The sequence below is a fragment of the Ranitomeya imitator genome, chromosome 5 (genome assembly GCF_032444005.1).
Source record: "Ranitomeya imitator isolate aRanImi1 chromosome 5, aRanImi1.pri, whole genome shotgun sequence".
In the NCBI taxonomy this organism is placed as follows: Eukaryota; Metazoa; Chordata; class Amphibia; order Anura; family Dendrobatidae; genus Ranitomeya; species Ranitomeya imitator.
The window spans coordinates 476,613,557-476,632,272 of record NC_091286.1 but is presented as its reverse complement, the minus strand read 5'-3'; the positions used below and the strand labels follow the sequence as shown (position 1 = coordinate 476,632,272).

The following is an 18,716-nucleotide window of genomic DNA, read 5'->3' as shown; positions in this document are numbered from 1 at the left end:
GGAGATACTGTATGTTGTTAACAGTCATAATCAGACCGGATCATACACGAACCACAGTACTGATGAGACGCAGGAAGTATCAAAAATAAACAATTACATCCAGGTACCTTGTAGGTGACATATTCTCTGATTTAAGTTGTTCCCAACTCTTTTTGTCTCCATGTAGTACAGACCCCAAACTGAGATTTCACACCCAGAGCTTATTTCTGCAGATTTCCTTATTATGTCTTCAGCAGCACTCCCGACATGGTGCCCTTAAAAATAAAAGTATAATTAAACTGCCCCATAAATAAAAATATTTCCCATACTGTGCAATTGAATAATTGCGTTTTTTTGCACAAAATATCTCCCCCACTGCCCCTTTGCAAAATGTCCCCTACACACTGCCCCTCTACAAAATGTCCCTAACACACTGCCCCTATGCAAAATGTCCTCCGCTGCAAAATCTCCCACGCACACTGCCCCTCTGCAAAATGTCCCAAACACACTGCCTCTCTTCAAAATGTCCTCCGCACACTGTCCCTCTGCAAAATGTCCCCCGTACACTGCCCTTCTGAAAAACGTCCTGTGCACACTGCCCCTCTGCAAAATGTCCCCAACACACTGCCCCTCTGCAAAATGTCCCTCGCATACTGCTCTTCTGCAAAATGTCCTCGGCATACTGCCACTCTGCAAAATGTCCCCTGCACACTGCCCCTCTGCAAAATGTCCCCATGCACACTGCCTCTCTGCAAAATGTCCTCAGCACACTGCCCTTCTGCAAAATGTTCCCTACACACTGCCCTTCTGCAAAATGTCCCCCGCAAACTGTCCCTCTGCAAAATGTACCCCCACAAATTGCCTCTTCAGTGTCCCCACACACTGCCTTTCTGCAAAATGTCCACTGCACACTACCCCTCGGCAAAATGTCCTTAGCATGGTGCCCCTCTGCAAAATGTCCCCCGCACGCTGCCCTTCTGCAAAATGTCCCCCACACACTACCCCTCTGCAAAATGTCCCTAACACACTTGTGAGGGTGATCTCTTAAAGTGAGATCAATATGATTGCTTGTACCTGACCAAATATAAGCTGAGTGCTAGCTTAGAGGCTAAGAATGCATCAGCTACACAGACACACACTCCTCTCTCAGTCAAAGTTGGTAATAATAATAATCTTTATTTATATAGCGCCAACATATTCCGCAGCGCTTTACAGTTTAACAGTTTCAAACACAAAAGTCATAAGTAACAACGTTAACAATACAATAATTAAAGCAAAATAAGACGACCCTGCTCGTGAGAGCTTACAATCTACAATGAGGTGGGGGAGATACAAAGTACAGGTGTGTATTTACAATGATGTATTTACAATCATGGTCCAGCCATCTTCAGGGGTTGGGGAATAGATGGGGATAGTGAATGGGCTACACACACACAAACATAACATAACTTTGATTAGTGAACGTGATAGGCCGCTCTGAACAAATGTGTTTTGAGTTTGGTACCCAACTGAACTTTATTCTCAAAAACAATAGAATATACTAAGAGCAGGAAATAGGGGAGGTCGCACAACTTCTGAACAGCTAGTCACTTTGTAATTGGTCCAGTCCAAGCTTCATTTCCAAATATGGTGTATTCCAGTGCCTTCACTCTTGCATTCCAAAGATTCCTTCCAGGACAGTTTCAAGGATCTCCAAGACATCTTCAAAGACACAATCACCATCTTGCTACACCATATCTGAACTGACTTATATAAGGTTTAATAATTAATTTCATTAGCTATTTTCTCCTTGACAGTCCCCCTAAATTAATTATTGACCTGATGTCACGATGTAATATGATCCAACTGGTGATCAGTCAATGAATGCACAACACACAGACAGGGATGGAAAATGGGAAAAAGGAAGGCCTTACCGATAGGGAAATGGGGAATGGTCACCACCTGAATTTAATCTGAACCTGTCCCTGCATTGCCCTAGCGCCCTAAGTGGGTTCTTCCCCCCACCGCCGCCAGGAACCTCATCCCTCACTGATACCTAACTCTGACCTGACTAGTGCATTGGCCGGCAAACGACGCTAGCCTCACCACTGCAAATAATACACACAGGGGACAATGACAAACATAAAAAGACAAGGAAAAAACACAGTACATGGATCATGACATCTGAGATGTCCATTAAACTGGCAATGTTAAAGCTTTTACCCCCCTTGATGCAATCTTTATTCATGTAGAAGTCAGATATATATTTATTTATCCCTGTTTAATAAATCGAATTGGTCTTTAGGGGTTTTATAGTAGAACCATGGCCATCACCATCTTTTTGGAAAGCCAGCGTAGGGGTTAGGCTGTCCACGCTCTTAGTGACCATCTGTTTACACAAGGAAATATACAAGAAACCAGACATGAAAATAAGGATTACCATAATAATTGTACCAATCTGTGCCAACCATTTCTGCCATCCCGTCATTCACCCAAACCAAGTATCCCAAAGATTATCAACTGAATTTTCTTAAGTTCCTCAGATAAGGATTCAAGCTTTTTATAGCTAAGGTACCCTTTCCATTCGGACCTGTGTTATCGGGGATAAAGGTACAAGTTTCTCCAATCATTTTACATACCCCTCCTTTCTCTGCTAGTAACATATCCAAAGCCATCTGGTTTTGGAAAGCCATAGTGGATGTAGCTTCCAATTGTTCAGCTATCCCCTTTAATGCATCCTTAGTATAATTTATGAATCTTTGTTGGTTATAATTTACGTAGTTAATCCAATCTACGTTTTTATTGAGTTATAAACGGGATTATAGACTCAAATCCTGCTTTAACCTGGTCCCTTGCTTTAAACTCATCAAGGACCCCCCTTGGTACCCCTATAGCATCAATATACACATGAGGGTCAAAGCTTTCTTTGGGGGCAACTCCCCTTTTCATACATTGGGGCTGTTTCTGATTCGTCAAAGGCGAACCTTCAGGGATAAGATGGAAAGCCATGAAGGCCTTGGCCAAAGTACACTGTCCCGTCCAATTACCCTCTCACTTAGACCTTATCTTCATATCCCCACATATCCAGAATATGTCCGCTACTGAGGAGACCTGCTGTGTTAACTTTTCGGGGGTTGCTGAGGAGTAATTATGGCAAAATCCCTTAGTAAAATGGGGCCTGGCTGCTGCACACACATAGCAATTGGTTCTATTTTGTTGTTGTGTAGTGTACCTCATCCACTCAACCCAGGCGTTAACATCTGTATATCCAGTCTCTATAGCAAGTGTATCCTCATAAGTGGGGTTCTGAATTGCAGTTATGCCCCTACAAACACGAACATGTTAAACAAGTGGAATCCATGGTATTCCAGATTTGTCACTTTCACCCTGCACATTTGCCCATTCCTGAGACTTCAACATATCTTTAAGTTGGAAATTGCCTGTTGGGGTCTTTCCCCCCCTTACTATAATATGCACCCAAAATATAATCTCCAGCATCATTAGGTGATGGATCCTCAATAGTCAGTATCTAAGGATGACATTTTGTCTTACATTGGTCACTAGAGTCAGACTTGAGTAGCGTCATCCGTGTAAGTAAGGGCTTCCCTTTACTACTCTTTTGTTTGAGGGCAGGGGTCGGTTTATATCCCCACTCTTTATCACTTGTATCCCATCCTACAGATGTCCAAGAACCAGTTTTTCTTTCCAATTACCACAAATAAAGAATACAAACTGTTGTCTTTCCCAAGAGTCGTCACACTCCTAGCTCCCCACACCCACTTCCCTATGTTATGTCACAGGCATCAAACCCATATGTAGCCAGCACTGTACTCGAGGAATTGTACCAGAAAGTAATAATTCCCTTTTCTTTAGTTATAGCTACCTGTTGCCCATTTCCTATACATAACAGCATTAGGTACTGTAGATGATGGCAAGGATATGTATTACTCAGGTGGTTAGTCCACTTTTTTTAATGTGAGGCATGAATCCAAGGTGGTCTCCCTTAGAGTTTCACTGAGGTAGACGTTGTCAGGAGAACTTGGGATGGCCACTCAAACTATGGATCTAGGCTTCTTTTCACATGTTTGCATATGACCACCAATCACCTGGATTCAGCTGATGCACGTCTGCACTTTCATTAGGATCTGGAATGAGAATACATGTTTATGCACCACATTAAGTCTTTTTCTGCAAGGCCTGGACATAGGCTGTAGTACTTATGGGAAGTACAGACCAGTCTTTGGCGCACTACCAAGCAGGACTTCAGAAGGAGATAAGCCTGTCTTTCTATTTGGAGTGGGTCTGACTGAAGAGAGTGCAAGAGACCAGCACTCTACCCAATTCTTTCATGTGTCTGTCATGGCCTTCTGAATTTTTAAGTTTAAGTGTCATTTTAGCATTAATTAGCACATTTGACTGGATAGGGTTAAGGCTAACCAGAGAAGAGATCTACACATACTAGGACATTTTTCACACACTCCTACCTTGGGTAGCTGTATGTAGTCAGTCTGCAGTCTCTGAAACGGGTAGAGCGGCCTCGGTGTCGCTTTCTTAGGGACTTTTACTGTTTTACCTGGGTTGTGCTGTGCACAGATGAGGCATGACTGTACGAGTTTCACCGCTACCTAACTGAAACCAGGAGCGATCCAGAAGGCATTTACCATGGTACACATGTGACATTTTGAGGTGTGAGTGGGGCCATGTGTTGTTTGCGCCATAATTAGGAACAGGGACTTTGGTATATACAATTCATCCTTATCCTCCCATACTCCATTCGAGTTCAGCTCAGCTCCCATTCTCTCCCAGTGTTCCTTCTCTGTTTGGGCAGCTGGAGGGATTTCAGGACATCTAGGCTCAGTGTGGCTGGAATATGCTGACTCTCCACGCCACTGTCCACTGCTCCCTAGGCTGCCTTGCTGCTACTTTAGCAGCCTCGTCCGCCCTTCTGTTGCCCTCTACCTCCACAAAGTCACCGTTTGTGTGTGCTTTCAACTTGATTCTGCCAACCTGGACTGGTAACATCAATGCCTCCATTAATTGTTTCACCAGCTCAGCATTGTTAATGGGCTTACCGGCTGATGTAAGAAACGTTCTGCTTCTCCAGATAGGGCAATAATCATGGGATATTCCCCATCCATAATTCGAAACTGTGTAAATATTAGCGACTTTACCTGCAGCAGCTCTACATGCCTCAGTGAGTGCCTTCGACTCTGCCTCCTTCCCCCGACATGTGAGAAGCAAGTGGTTCAACTCGGATTACCTCATGTGAGGATACTACTGCATATCCAGTGTAGAATCGCCCATCCTGGTGGTATCTGGAGCCATCTACAGGAAAAAACTCAAAATCCGCATTAGGATCAGGTTTATCATGGACATATGCAAAACCCACGGTCTCCTGACTCATCTATGCAGTCATGTTTGTGCGTCACGTCAAAGTACTCTTCCTGGACCACCATGTGTGGGGGCAACGGTTCCACATTTATGGTTTCATGGACCAACAGCATATTTGGCGTAGAACTGGTCATCCACACAATACTGCAATCCATCCACAAAGAGCTCATGGTCTGGGTTATCTAGTGGGACATCGGCACCATGACTGAAACCCCCCTGTGGGACATTACCTGTACACAGTCATGGTCCTGTTTTAGTTCAACTAGCAGGTCAGACAGGTTCCACTACCACCTACTTCCCTCCTCTTCCCCCCCAGAGGCAGCAGGATGGCTGAAATCAGTAGCGAGCCATGAATGCTGATGTTATCAGACATAAGGAGGCAGAGTGAAACCTGAGATCTCAGCAGCACTGAGAGAAGGGGGAGAGAGGGAGAGGGACTATCACAGCAGCACAGCTTTATGACCCTGACTCACCCTAAGAGACTGAAGTGGGGAGGAAGGGGCTATCCCCCTGCGCAGCCTCTGTGTGCATACTTTACACATATAGGAAAGATATATCTTGGTAAAAGGTATCAACCACTGAGGACTCTCAGTTCTAAATATTTTTCTACTTTACACATTAAATTCTTTGCTCTTCCCTGGTCTACGTAAGAGGGGCTCTGGACCAGGTTTTTGCGTTATCAGAGCTGGGAATATGACTTCAATACTCTGAGTGGGACATTATTAGTGGCTCTATAATCAGACTTTAAACCTTTAACTTTGCCAGAGCCGGGTATCATATTTTCTCCTGATTCAGTAGAATCCTGTTGGATATCATGAAGAATGACTTTCTGGGAGTCTAATCTGTTCCTCTAAATCTCACCAGCAACAGTAGAAAGTATTACTATTTTTTCATTATCCTCTGTAACAAATGACATGGGAAATATTCCAGGGTCTTTCATTCTACTCATTACGACCAGCATTTCACTAGAATCCCAGGGACGCCATACACCCTCCTGGGGCTTCTGGCAGCATGGTGGTGCAGTGGATAGCACAGCAGACTTGCATCGCTGGAGTCCTGGGTTCAAGCCCCACTAAGGACAACATCTGCAAAGAGTTTGTATGTTCTCTCCGTGTTTGCGTGGGTTTCCTCCGGGTACTCCGGTTTCCTCCCACATTCCAAAGACATACTGATAGGGAATTTAGATTGTGAGCCCCAACGGGGGACAGCAACGATAATGTGTAAAGCGCTGCGGAATATGTTAGCGCTATATAAAAGTAAAGATTATTATTATAACTGGTCCCCTAGTCTGGGATGTAAGGTCTGGTGGTTGAGCAGGGGGTTCAGGTGGGCTGCCCACCATGGCTGAGTAATTGTCCAAGTGAGTCTCAGATGGCAGCAAAGAAAACAGACGTATTAGTATGGCTGCATCCATTTGGGCTCTATCAGTAAATGATCTGGGGGGCAGCGCAGATCCTGAAGGGGGTGCTGGTGCCATCCAGTGCAGGCATAATATTCATTAAGGGCATGGACAAAACTTATGGGGGCGTAGCATTTGGAACACTGGTCAAGAGGCACACTATGCACATGAATTGCAGGGGGGCATAACAAAGGATACAATCCTAGCTTAGAAATAGGTTTAATAGTTCCTATATGCCAACAGGGGGCACCACATACAGGACAGGTCTCCACCCAAACTAAATTCTAGTTCCTACATACACAATATGTCCATTCTCTAGGGACAATGTAAGGGGTGGAGACAAACTGGGAGCAGCATGGCGTTCAGCACCATCTTTGTTTCATACTTTCATATACTAAAACTTATCACCATGTTTTTCTTCCTGCACATCACCTCTAATTACACAGGTTTTTCCATAATATCTCAGCCTAATCTAACAAGCCAGCATCATTTAAAGATCCTCTTTTTTTTTTAACTTCAATACATTTCCAGAAAACACTCATTAAGTCAGTCACCCAACTTTCCTTAGACACATTTTCTGTTGTTCTGCACCATGCTAAAGCTACTTGCAGCAATTCCTCATCTTCCAACTTCCTTTCTTTCCTTTAATAACTCCCTGCCATTCTAACTACTGTAATCTACCTTTCTCGGGGAATACACATACTTTCATCAAAGTCTCATATTCTGTATATACTTCTTCCCTTCTCTGGCAAACACTATCATACAGCAGTCTTATCTGCCATCATCACATTTCCTTCCTCTCTTACGGAAATGCAAAAACTTCTCCATTTTTTGTTATCCTGTCACCAGAAGTCCCAGCCCAAATCTATGAACCGCACAGAGGATGAGACGTGTCTGCTGTCTTAACGCCGTGTCTCCTCTCGGAAACGCACCGAGTTACCTGGTACCACACAGAATTTGCGCACATCACCAGCACCAACACTAATCTCGCCATCTCACGTGCGGTCACAGATAGGACGGCTAATCCCGGAAGAGGGACAACACTCTCAGACACACATAACCAGACGGACGGACAAACACAAAACTGACCGTCCTCTCTAACTGGGATTTCTATCTCAGACCTTGTGCACAATGGTAGGGTTCAAAGAGGTTTCTACCGTTTTTTGCACTACGTGGTTCGACCACCCGTAATTCTATCACGCCATGCTCTGCACCCGAGACTCAAGGAGCAACTTTGTGCTCACCGTACCATAGACAACCTCCTCTCCCCCTGCCTGCTACACACAGGCAGAAGACTCAATAGCCCAGCACAGTGCTGGTACATTCAAGACAAGACATGCAACAGGTTACAAGCAGTCAATCACGGTTTGTGCTCCTCACAGCCAGTAGCTGTGGGTTCTTTTAGGGCCACCAGTTGTACTTATCCCACACCCACCGTGTCAGGGCGGCACAGACACTCGGCAAACACAAGTACAGAACACACAGAATGGTTCGAGAAACACAGGCAAGTACTACAGATTCATTATGGAATCAGCAGACTTACCGTGTTTTTATGGAGGTGATCGGTCTCCTAGTCGAACCACTCTGGACATTCTTCCTCGATCCATTCCGGGTGTCAATGTCTGGGGAGTGTACATCCTCAATGAGCCGCACGTTGAGGCGCCAAAAATGTGAGGGTGATCTCTTAAAGTGAGATTAATATGATTGCTTGTACCTGACCAAATATAAGCTGAGTGCTAGCTTAGAGGCTAACAATGCATCAGCTACATAGACACACACTCCTCTCAGTCAAAGTTGGTACCCAACTGAACTTTATTCTCAAAAACAAAAGAATATACTAAGAGCAGGAAATAGGGGAGGTCGCACAACTTCTGAACAGCTAGTCACTTTGTAATTGGTCCAGTCCAAGCTTCATTTCCAAATATGGTGTATTCCAGTGCCTTCACTCCTGCATTCCAAAGATTCCTTCCAGGACAGTTTCAAGGATCTCCAAGACATCTTCAAAGACACAATCGCCATCTTGCTACACCATATCTGAACTGACTTATATAAGGTTTAATAATTGATTTCATTAGCCATTTTCTCCTTCACACACTGCCCTTCTGCAAAATGTCTCCCGCACACTGCCCCTCTGTAAAATGTCCCCCGGACACTGGCCTTCTGCAAAATGTCCCTCGCACTGTCTCTCTGCAAAATGTCCTCCGAACACCGCCCCCTTACAAAATATCCTGAGCACACTGCCCCTCTGCAAAATGTCCTTGCACACTGCCCTTTTGCAAAATATAACCCCACACACTGCCCTTCTGCAAAATGTCCCCGCACAGTGCCACTCTGTAAAATGTCCTCAGCCCACTGCCCCTCTGGAAAATGTCATCAGCACACTGCCCCTCTGCAAAATGTCCCCCGCACACTACCCCTCTGCAAAATGTCCCCCTGCACACTGCCCCTCTGCAAAATGTCCCCTCGCTCACTGCCCCTCTACAAAATGTCTCCTGAACACTCCCCCCTTGCAAAATGTCCTCAGCACACTGCCCCTCTGCAAAGTTTCCCCCACACACTGCCCTTCTGCAAAATGTCCCCCGCACACTGCCCTTCTGTAAAATGTCCTCAGCACACTGTCCTTCTGTAAAAAGTCCCTCGCACACTGCCCCTCTGCAAAATGTCCCCCGCACACTGACCTTCTGCAAAATGTCTCGCACACTGCCCCTCTGCAAAATGTCCCCCGCACACTGACCTTCTGCAAAATGTCTCGCACACTGCCCCTCTGCAAAATATCCCCGCACACTGCACCTCTGTAAAATGTCCCCCGCACACTGCCCCTCTGCAAAATGTCCCCCGCACACTGCCCCTCTGCAAAATGTCCCCTCGCTCACTGCCCCTCTGCAAAATGTCTCCTGAACACTCCCCCCTTAAAAAATGTTCTCCGCACACTGCCCTTCTGTAAAATGTCCTCAGCACACTGTACTTATGTAAAAAGTCCCCCGCACACTGCCCCTCTGCAAAATGTTCCCTGCACACTGCCCCTCTGTAAAATGTACCCTCCACATTGCCCCTCTGCAAAATGTCCTCAGCACACTGCCCCTCTGTAAAATGTCCCTCGCACATTGCCCTTCTGCAAAATATCCCCGCAGACTGTCACTCTGCAATATATCCCGGTCACACTGCCCCTTTGCATATATCATCCCCTCCACACTGCATCTGTGCAAAATGTCCTCAGCACACTGCCCCTCTGCAAAATGTCCCTCACACACTGCCCCTCTGCAAAATGTCCCCCGAACACTGCCCCTATGCAAAATGTCTCCCGCACACTGCCCCCTCTGCAAAATATCCCTGCAGGCTGTCACTCTGCAAATTATTCCCGGCACACTGCCCCTTTCCATATATCATCCCCGCAACAAATATCACCCTACACACACACTGCCCCTCTGAATAAAGTACACACCACCACTGCCTCTTGCAAAACTGTGCCCCTCTTCACAATTGTCATTCCCATTATGTGCCCTAAAGGTACCTTCACACTAAACGACGCTGCAGCGATCCAGACAACGATCCGGATCGCTGCAGCGTCGCTGTTTGGTCGCTGTTGAGCTGTCACACAGACAGCTCTCCAGCGACCAACGATGCCGGTAACCAGGGTAAACATCGGGTTACTAAGCGCAGGGCCGCGCTTAGTAACCCGATGTTTACCCTGGTTACCATCCTAAAAGTAAAAAAAACAAACGCTTCATACTTACCATTCCGCTGTCTGTACCCGGCGCTCTGCTTCTCTGTACTGGCTGTGAGCACAGCGGCCGGAAAGCAGAGCGGTGACGTCACCGCTCTGCTTTCCGGCCGCTGTGCTCACAGTGAGTGCAGGAAAGTACAGCGCCGGGGACAGACAGTGGAAGGTAAGTATGCAGTGTTTGTTTTTTTTACTTTTAGGATGGTAACCAGGGTAAACATCGGGTTACTAAGCGCGGCCCTGTGCTTAGTAACCCGATGTTTACCCTGGTTACCAGCGAAGACATCGCTGAATCGGTGTCACACACGCCAATTCAGCGATGTCAGCGGGAGAGCCAGCGACCAAATAAAGTTCTGGCCTTCTAGCCCCGACCAACGACATCACAGCAGGATTCTGATCGCTGCTGCGTGTCAAACTGAACGATATCGCTAGCCAGGACGCTGCAACGTCACGGATCGCTAGCGATATCGTTTAGTGTGAAGGTACCTTTACTGTAACAGTAATCCCCTTCCCCCTCATTCACAATGATAATTAATTTAATCTTCGGCTCCTTGATGGAGTGCTTACTATTGTCTGTGCCATATCTTCTCCTGTACAGTGTGGTAGTTCAGTGCCGGGAGCAGAGTGATAACATCAGCAGCGTGCCTGACGAGCATTAATCTGCCCAGTCCAGGGGCTAGTGTTCAAATTTAATCGCATCTGAAAGATATTTCAGATATTTAAACATATGAAGAAAGTCAGTGTCTCCCGGACAGCTCTGCGGGTCAAAGTAAAACCTTTGGTAGGCTGCGGGCCGTATGTTGTGCAGGCCTGGTCTGTGCAAGGATTAACAACACTGTGCTCCAACGTGCTTGCGATACTGACTAGTTTTGTATGGCAACTGTCAAGGTTTTTAAAAAGGCAAAATTAAGATCATAATTTTTAACCAAAGAGAAGATCTGGATGCTGGAATATAACTTCTTAGCCACAACAGTTTATGAAAAATTGTCTTCTTCATGGAGGGTGGCTTAAAGTTTTTAATTAACATGTGAAATAATTACGTGTGAAAACATTTGCATTAATATTATATAGCTTTATATTTAATATGTACACACAGTGTTATATTTGTACTGGCTACAATGTTTAATAAGTAATTAAACGGTTAATGGGTTTTTACCCTGTAAGACTACACTCTGGATCTGGTGGATCTCCTGGCATTATTTTTAACAACAGCAGAAAAGCTTTCCACTACAATGATACTGATGACCCCTCCTTAGGAGCTAAGCTGCAGTACCCACAAATGGCCACTATGCAGGTTATAGAGCTGTGCTCTTCTGCTCCGTACACTGTTCATATATGACTGCCGGAGATGATAAAAGCTATCAGATTGGTAGGAGTGCAGCACCCCACTGATCTGACATTGATAGCCTAACCCCTTAGTGACTGGGCCATTTTTTTTAAAAATCTGACCAGTGTTACTTTATGTGGTAATAACTCTAGAATGCTTCAACAAATCCCAGTGATTTTAAGACTTTTTTTCTGCCACATCACATTTTGTGATAATGATACATTTATGTTTGCCTTTATTTATAAAAATATCAGAAATTTGGCAATTTTTTTTTAAATGTGATTTTCAAACTTTGAATGATTTTCCCTTTAATCCAGATAGCCATACCACACAAAAACATTAAAAAATAACATTTCCCTCATGTCTGCTTTACATCAGCACCATTTGTAAAATGTTGTTTTATTTTGTTAGCATTTTAGATGGCTTAAAATTGTAGCAGTTATTCTTCATTTTTTCAAGGAAATTTACAAATCTTATTTTTTAGGGACCTGTTCAGTTTTGAAGTCACTTTGGGGGTCCTATATATTGGAAACCCTCAAACGTGATTCCATTTTAAAAGCAGAGCCCCTCAATATATTCAAAATTGCTTTCAGGTAGTTCATTAACTCTTCAGGTGCTTTTCAGGAAGTAGTTAAAAGTGGGAAGACGTGAATGAAAAAGCATCAGGACTACATGATCAAGATCTCAGGGTGCCAATGGGGTTGAAGAGGAAGTCGCAACACTGTTAACCATCTAGATGCTGTAATAATTATTAGCAGAAGCATTTAAGTGGTTAAATGACCATAGTCGGTGCCAACACTGACTGGCTGATGCAGCATGTTGTCAGCTATAGTGTACAGCCGGCAGCTACAAAATTGTCACCCATCGAGGGTTGCTACTATATCTCTTATATCACAGGTCAGTAAAAAGATGTATTGGTGGTCACTAAGGGGTTAAAGACGGGTCATCAATATAACTGTAGTGGAAAAACCCTTTCATTCACCAATTCTTTACCTGCTGTGTCTCTGTGACACATCAGATGACAAATACCACAGTTCATTTAGTGATAATTATTATTAACACATAATAAATAATAAATCTAAACAGAATTACATTTAAAGTTTGTCACTCACAGCTGAAATGTCTATATGTGTACATAGCCTCCATTGCATATATTCAAAATACTTGAAAATATTTTTTACATATACTATAAGAAAAGCAAGGTGCCATATTGCTTGAAACCACATTCATTCCTACATTTCATCCATCATACCTGATGATTTATGTGACGATGGGGAGAGAGTGGGAATCTTCTTTTCAGTAAGGTCAATGCAACTTAAGGAGGGGTGTCCTGATAAAAAGTCAAATATACCTAAATATGCATAACATTTTAAGTTTTACAACTTATTACTACACTCCTTGAAAAAGCCACGGTGGCGAAACGTACGTTGGAGCTGGAGTCCTTGGGAGTCAGGGATCACTAATATTTTGGTACTTATACCCTTTTGCACATTACTTATGCACTTTATGCAGTCTTGATAGGCTGATTGCTATACTTGCACCTTATATGATTTTTTGAGGGTTATTTAGCCAATTATATTTATATATTATATTGGATCTGTGTTCCCAATGATGTGTACTTTTTTTGCACTATGATATATATGGTTGTTAGTTTCTCCTGGTTTTTAATTTTATTCAATACAAATATTTTAAAGTTAAGGTTAAGTTAAGTTGGATTTTTAATATTCACTTTTGAGTAGGATTTTAGATTTGTTCCAGTGGATATTATACATTGATTTGGGCGAGATTCTCTCACTGTGTGGTTGATTTGAACTTATTAGTACAGTTATCAAAGATGCCATGATCTTCAATTATCTTCAATATATAGGAGAGCATTTTATATGTCAGCACCTCATCATTGCTGTCTGTAAAAGGTTTTTTCCCAAAAACAAAGTACATTTTAATGAATAGATTTTGGTATAAAAATAAGCTAGACAATTAGATGTGTTAAAAATAATGTCCCTGTGCTGAGATAATCTTATACATGTGCCCCTGCTGTGTACTTTGTAATGGCCGTGCCTGACAGTGCAGGAACATGGTCTGATCATACCACAGCTCCTGGGCAGTGGAGGAAGCAAAAGAGAATATACAGACATCTAATAGCAGAACTTATTTTTATTCCAAGATCTATTGATTAAAATGTACTTTATTTGTACGTGGGAAAATCCCTGTAAAGGGATTGGCTGTGCTTACTTCAATAGCTAAACCAGTCTCAGTCATTGTTATAGCTAATTAAATGGCAAAAAAGTGGACTTTCTTAGCTACTGAAATTAGCAGTGAGTGACATTCTGCACTGTTGAAGTGCCGAATTAGAAAACAACCTCTTGTGTCGAGCACAAGGCAGAAGTAGGCCTGTCTGGACCAGGGAATGGAGTGGATATCTGAAGACAGGGGCACTTATGATAAGTAAACTATAACAGTAGGATGTGTAACGTAGCATTTTAACCACATTTAAAACTGGTCAAAGCCTTTAGTTGCATTTCATTCTCTCATCATATTACAAACCTGCTTTCACACTGAGATCACTGGTATATGACATTATAATACACCGAGGAGTAATCCTGGTTAGTAAATCCCACGCAGAGCTTTCGTACTTCTTACATTTTACATTATGAAGAACAGTGGCAATCTGTTTGTGCCATACTGGATTCTCTTTCAGTAAGATAGAAAAATACAAGGGATAGAAAACATACACTGGAAGCTTGCGTATGGTTACTATAGCTTTACAGAATCTGGGGTATAGAAACTGAAGGAACTGCAATAAATAGAAATGAAATATAAACCTGGTGATTATGAAGAGGGCCGTCCAGTGAGAAGCATAGAGGACGTGCTGATTTATGTATTATATGTAATAAAGTTTTCCACAGACTGACCCGAAATGTAATAGCTTACACTGATGCACGGAACAAATGCTTAAAAAAATGATCCAATGTACGGGCTGTCAGCCTGCAAAGACCGAGTCCTTCACTGTACAGAGTCATTGTTGCCGAACAGTACTATGTGTCCTTTAGTGAGTTAATGCGAGCACAGATCTTAAGAGCTGGTCCCAACTTAATATTCATGGTACTCATCAAATGATCTTCCTTTAGTAAAAGAAGAGCCTGTCCATCAATTTCCTGCATTCTGAATTCATCGGCAATCTCGCGGCAGCCTGGGCAAACATAAGAAAGTCGTGAGCTCTGGGTTCTAATATATCGTACAGTCAAAAACGAAATGTAGGGTAAAGACACGTGGCAGAATTGTTCCATCGATCTGAAAGGAGCCATATGCTCCTTATGTATACCGCTCCTCACATGTAAAGCGCCATGGAATAAATGGCGCTATATTAATAAATAATAATAATAATATGCTTGCTGCACAAACAACTCAGTGAAATCTAAACTTTTTATGTGTTTTTCAGCAATAAATAACATATAACATTATAGTAGAGTAGGAACATCATAATGAAAAGTGGTCAAAGTGTGTAAAGACCTGTTGACCTTAAACCCTGTGTTGCGAAACCCTTCGTGACCAGGACAATTTTTTCAATTCTGACCAGTGTCACATTATGACGTAAATAACTCTGGAACCCTTCAACATATCAACATATCCCAGTGATTCTGAGATTGTTTTGACATATTGTACTTCATGATAGTGGCAAATTTCGAACAATATTTTTGGGGTACATGTAAGAAAATATTGGAATTTTGATAAAAAATCTCACAATTTTAAATGCCCTTAAAACAAATAGTCAGAACGCACAAAACAGTTAATAAATAATATTTGCCACGTCTACTTTACATCTGCATCATTTTTATTTAAACATTTTTTTTGTTAAAAAGTTAGAAGGGTTAAAAGTTTATCAGCAATTTCTAATTTTTCCAACAAAATTTATGAAACCATTTTTTTAAGGACCACATCATCTTTGAAGTGTCCTTGAGGGGTCTATGTGACAAAAAATACCTAAAAGTGACACCATTTTAAAATCTGCAACCTTCAGGCTATGTGCACACGTTCAGGTTTTTTTGCGTTTTTTTTGCGTTTTTACCGCAATAAAATCGCGATAAAAACGTGAAAAAAACGCTAACATATGGTTCCCAATCGTTTGTATTGATTCCGCAAAAATTGTGCTAATGTAGCGTTTTTTTCCGCAAAAAAAACGAATTGCGGAAAAAGAAGCAACATGTTGATTATTTTTGCGGAATCGCTGATTTCCCGCATCCATAGACTTGCATTGAAACGCTAGAAATCCGCAATCATATAAAAATTTGCGGATTTCTAGCGTTTATTTCCGGAAAAACTACAGGAAGTGACATCCCATAAGCTATTCCATCATGCCATTCATGCGCATCCCATAATCCAGGAAGAGGAAACTCCCACACCATTCCCGTCTTCCTGTATTATGGCTGCCGACATGGAGGGGTATGATCGGATGAGGCTGGATGTGGTGCAGATGATAAGTGTGGTAAGTGTGTGTGTATATGTGTATATATGTGTGTGTCTGTGTATATATGTGTGTGCGCGTGTGTTCGGACAGCAGCCGATGAGACTAGTCTCATCGGTCGATGTCTGTTCCCTCCAAGTCGTTGCAGCAGGCTCAGCTCGATGGGAGCAGTATTTCCCATCGAACTGTCCCTGCTGTTATGTACTTTATTGTAGCCCCCTCCCCCTAATGTCGCAACAATTTCCCCCATCAAATGTCCCCTAAAATTACGGTCATTGGTGAACAGTGGTTACGGGCCCATTCCCCCTAATAAACACAATTATTTACCCCTATTCACCCCTAAACTTAAGTCTCATTGGTGGCCAGTGTATTATCATTGGTGGCCAGTGTATAACTATTATCATTGGTGGCCAGTGGAAATGATATATAAATTATTATTTATTTTCATTGGTGGACAGTGGAAAAAATAATAATAAAATGTACAACTTCATTGGTGGCCAGTGGTTACCTTATAATTACCTGTCCCCGGCGATCGCCACCTAAAATAAAAAATAAAAAAACAAACCCATACTCACCTAAACGCCCAATTCCACGATTCCCTCGTCAGAAAAAATTAAAAAAACAAACCACAACGTATACCTACCCTCCGCAGCATCCAATTAAACGATTGTCCCACGATGATCTTGAGTTTAGAGAAGCCACATAACATGCGGCTGCTCTAAACCGCGGCCGCCGATACAATGAACGGGATCGTAAAGCGATCCCGTTCACTGTATACCGAGTTCTCCCGAACGCAGCTCGCGCTGTTCGGGGGAACTCGTTCGGTAGTCACTGCAGCTGCGCGGACTCCCCGGCTGACCGGAGGTGAACGCTGGAGCGTGGGAAAATTTTCCCATGCTATCAGTTCATCTCCGTTCAGCCGGTGAGGCTGCGCAGAGATGATATATGTCATCAGCAGTAATGTTTACAACGGGACAGGTGCACTTGCACCTGTTCCATTGTAAACCAATTTTTTTTTTAACCCTTGGATTACCACAATAATAAAATATGGTCTAAAACTAGGTGTCTTTATTTCATTAATATACTACGTGGCTGGGCAATATACTAAATGGCTGGGCAATATACTACGTGGCTGGGATATATGTGACGTGGCTGGGCAATATAAGAAATGGCTGGGCAATATACTACGTGGCTGAGATATATGTGACGTGGCTGGGCAATATACTAAATGGCTGGGCAATATACTACGTGGCTGTGATATATGTGACGTGGCTGGGCAATATACTACGGGATAGTATACGTATAGTATAGTATACGGGGTAGTATACTGCCCATATACGGCATGGCTGGGCAATATACTACGTGGCTGGGATATATGTGACGTGGCTGGGCAATATAAGAAATGGCTGGGCAATATACTACGTGGCTGGGATATATGTGACGTGGCTGGGCAATATACTAAATGGCTGGGCAATATACTACGTGGCTGGGATATATGTGACGTGGCTGGGCAATATACTAAATGGCTGGGCAATATACTACGTGGCTGAGATATATGTTACGTGGATGGCCAATATACTAAATGGCTGGGCAATATACTACGTGGATGGGATATATGTTACGTGGATGGCCAATATACTAAATGGCTGGGCAATAGACTACGTGGCTGGGATATATGTTACGTGTATGGGCAATATACTAAATGGCTGGGCAATATTCTACATGGCTGGGCACTATGTTACATGGCTGGGCAATATAATACATGGCTGGGCACTATGTTACGTGGCTGGGCAATATGTTACGTGGCTGGGCAATATACTACATGGCTGGGCACTATGTTACGTGGCTGGGGAATATACTACATGGCTGGGCACTATGTTACGTGGCTTGGCAATATTCTACATGGCTGGGCACTATGTTACGTGGCTGGGCAATATGTTACGTGGCTGGGCAATATAATACATGGCTGGGCACTATGTTACGTGGCTGGGCAATATAATACATGGCTGGGCACTATGTTACGTGGCTGGGGAATATACTACATGGCTGGGCACTATGTTACGTGGCTTGGCAATATTCTACATGGCTGGGCACTATGTTACGTGGCTGGGCAATATGTTACGTGGCTGGGCAATATACTACATGGCTGGGCACTATGTTACGTGGCTGGGGAATATACTACTGTATATACAATATGCTAATGTAGATAACCGTGTATTTATTTTAGCCCACAATTAATTTTAGTTTTTCCCTTGTTATCTTTTATTTTGTAGATTGAACAACACCCTGAGGTCTGGGACCGGTCAAGTGAAAAGTACAAGGGGGCAAAACGTGATGCCTGGCCCAAAATAGTAACCGCTCTCTTTCCAGAGTGGCCGAATCTCCCAACACAGCAGCAAACACAGATTTGTAAGTATCAATTTCTTTCCTTTTTTTATAAAATGTAAGAAGAATTGAT

At 43.2% G+C, this 18,716-nt stretch overlaps 1 protein-coding gene across 4 annotated transcripts in view; it reads right to left on the bottom strand.

Annotated features, from left to right (window-relative positions):
• Positions 1–11,467: 11,467 nt before the first annotated feature.
• PHC3 (polyhomeotic homolog 3) overlaps positions 11,468–18,716 on the bottom strand; it is a 179,695-nt gene continuing 172,446 nt past the window's right edge. For all 4 annotated transcript variants that reach the window (XM_069727342.1, XM_069727345.1, XM_069727343.1 and 1 more), the window contains exon 15: positions 11,468–14,986. In XM_069727342.1, coding sequence (XP_069583443.1) covers positions 14,832–14,986 — 155 coding nt within the window. In that variant the 3' untranslated portion in view covers positions 11,468–14,831. The remainder of the gene's footprint in view (positions 14,987–18,716) is intronic.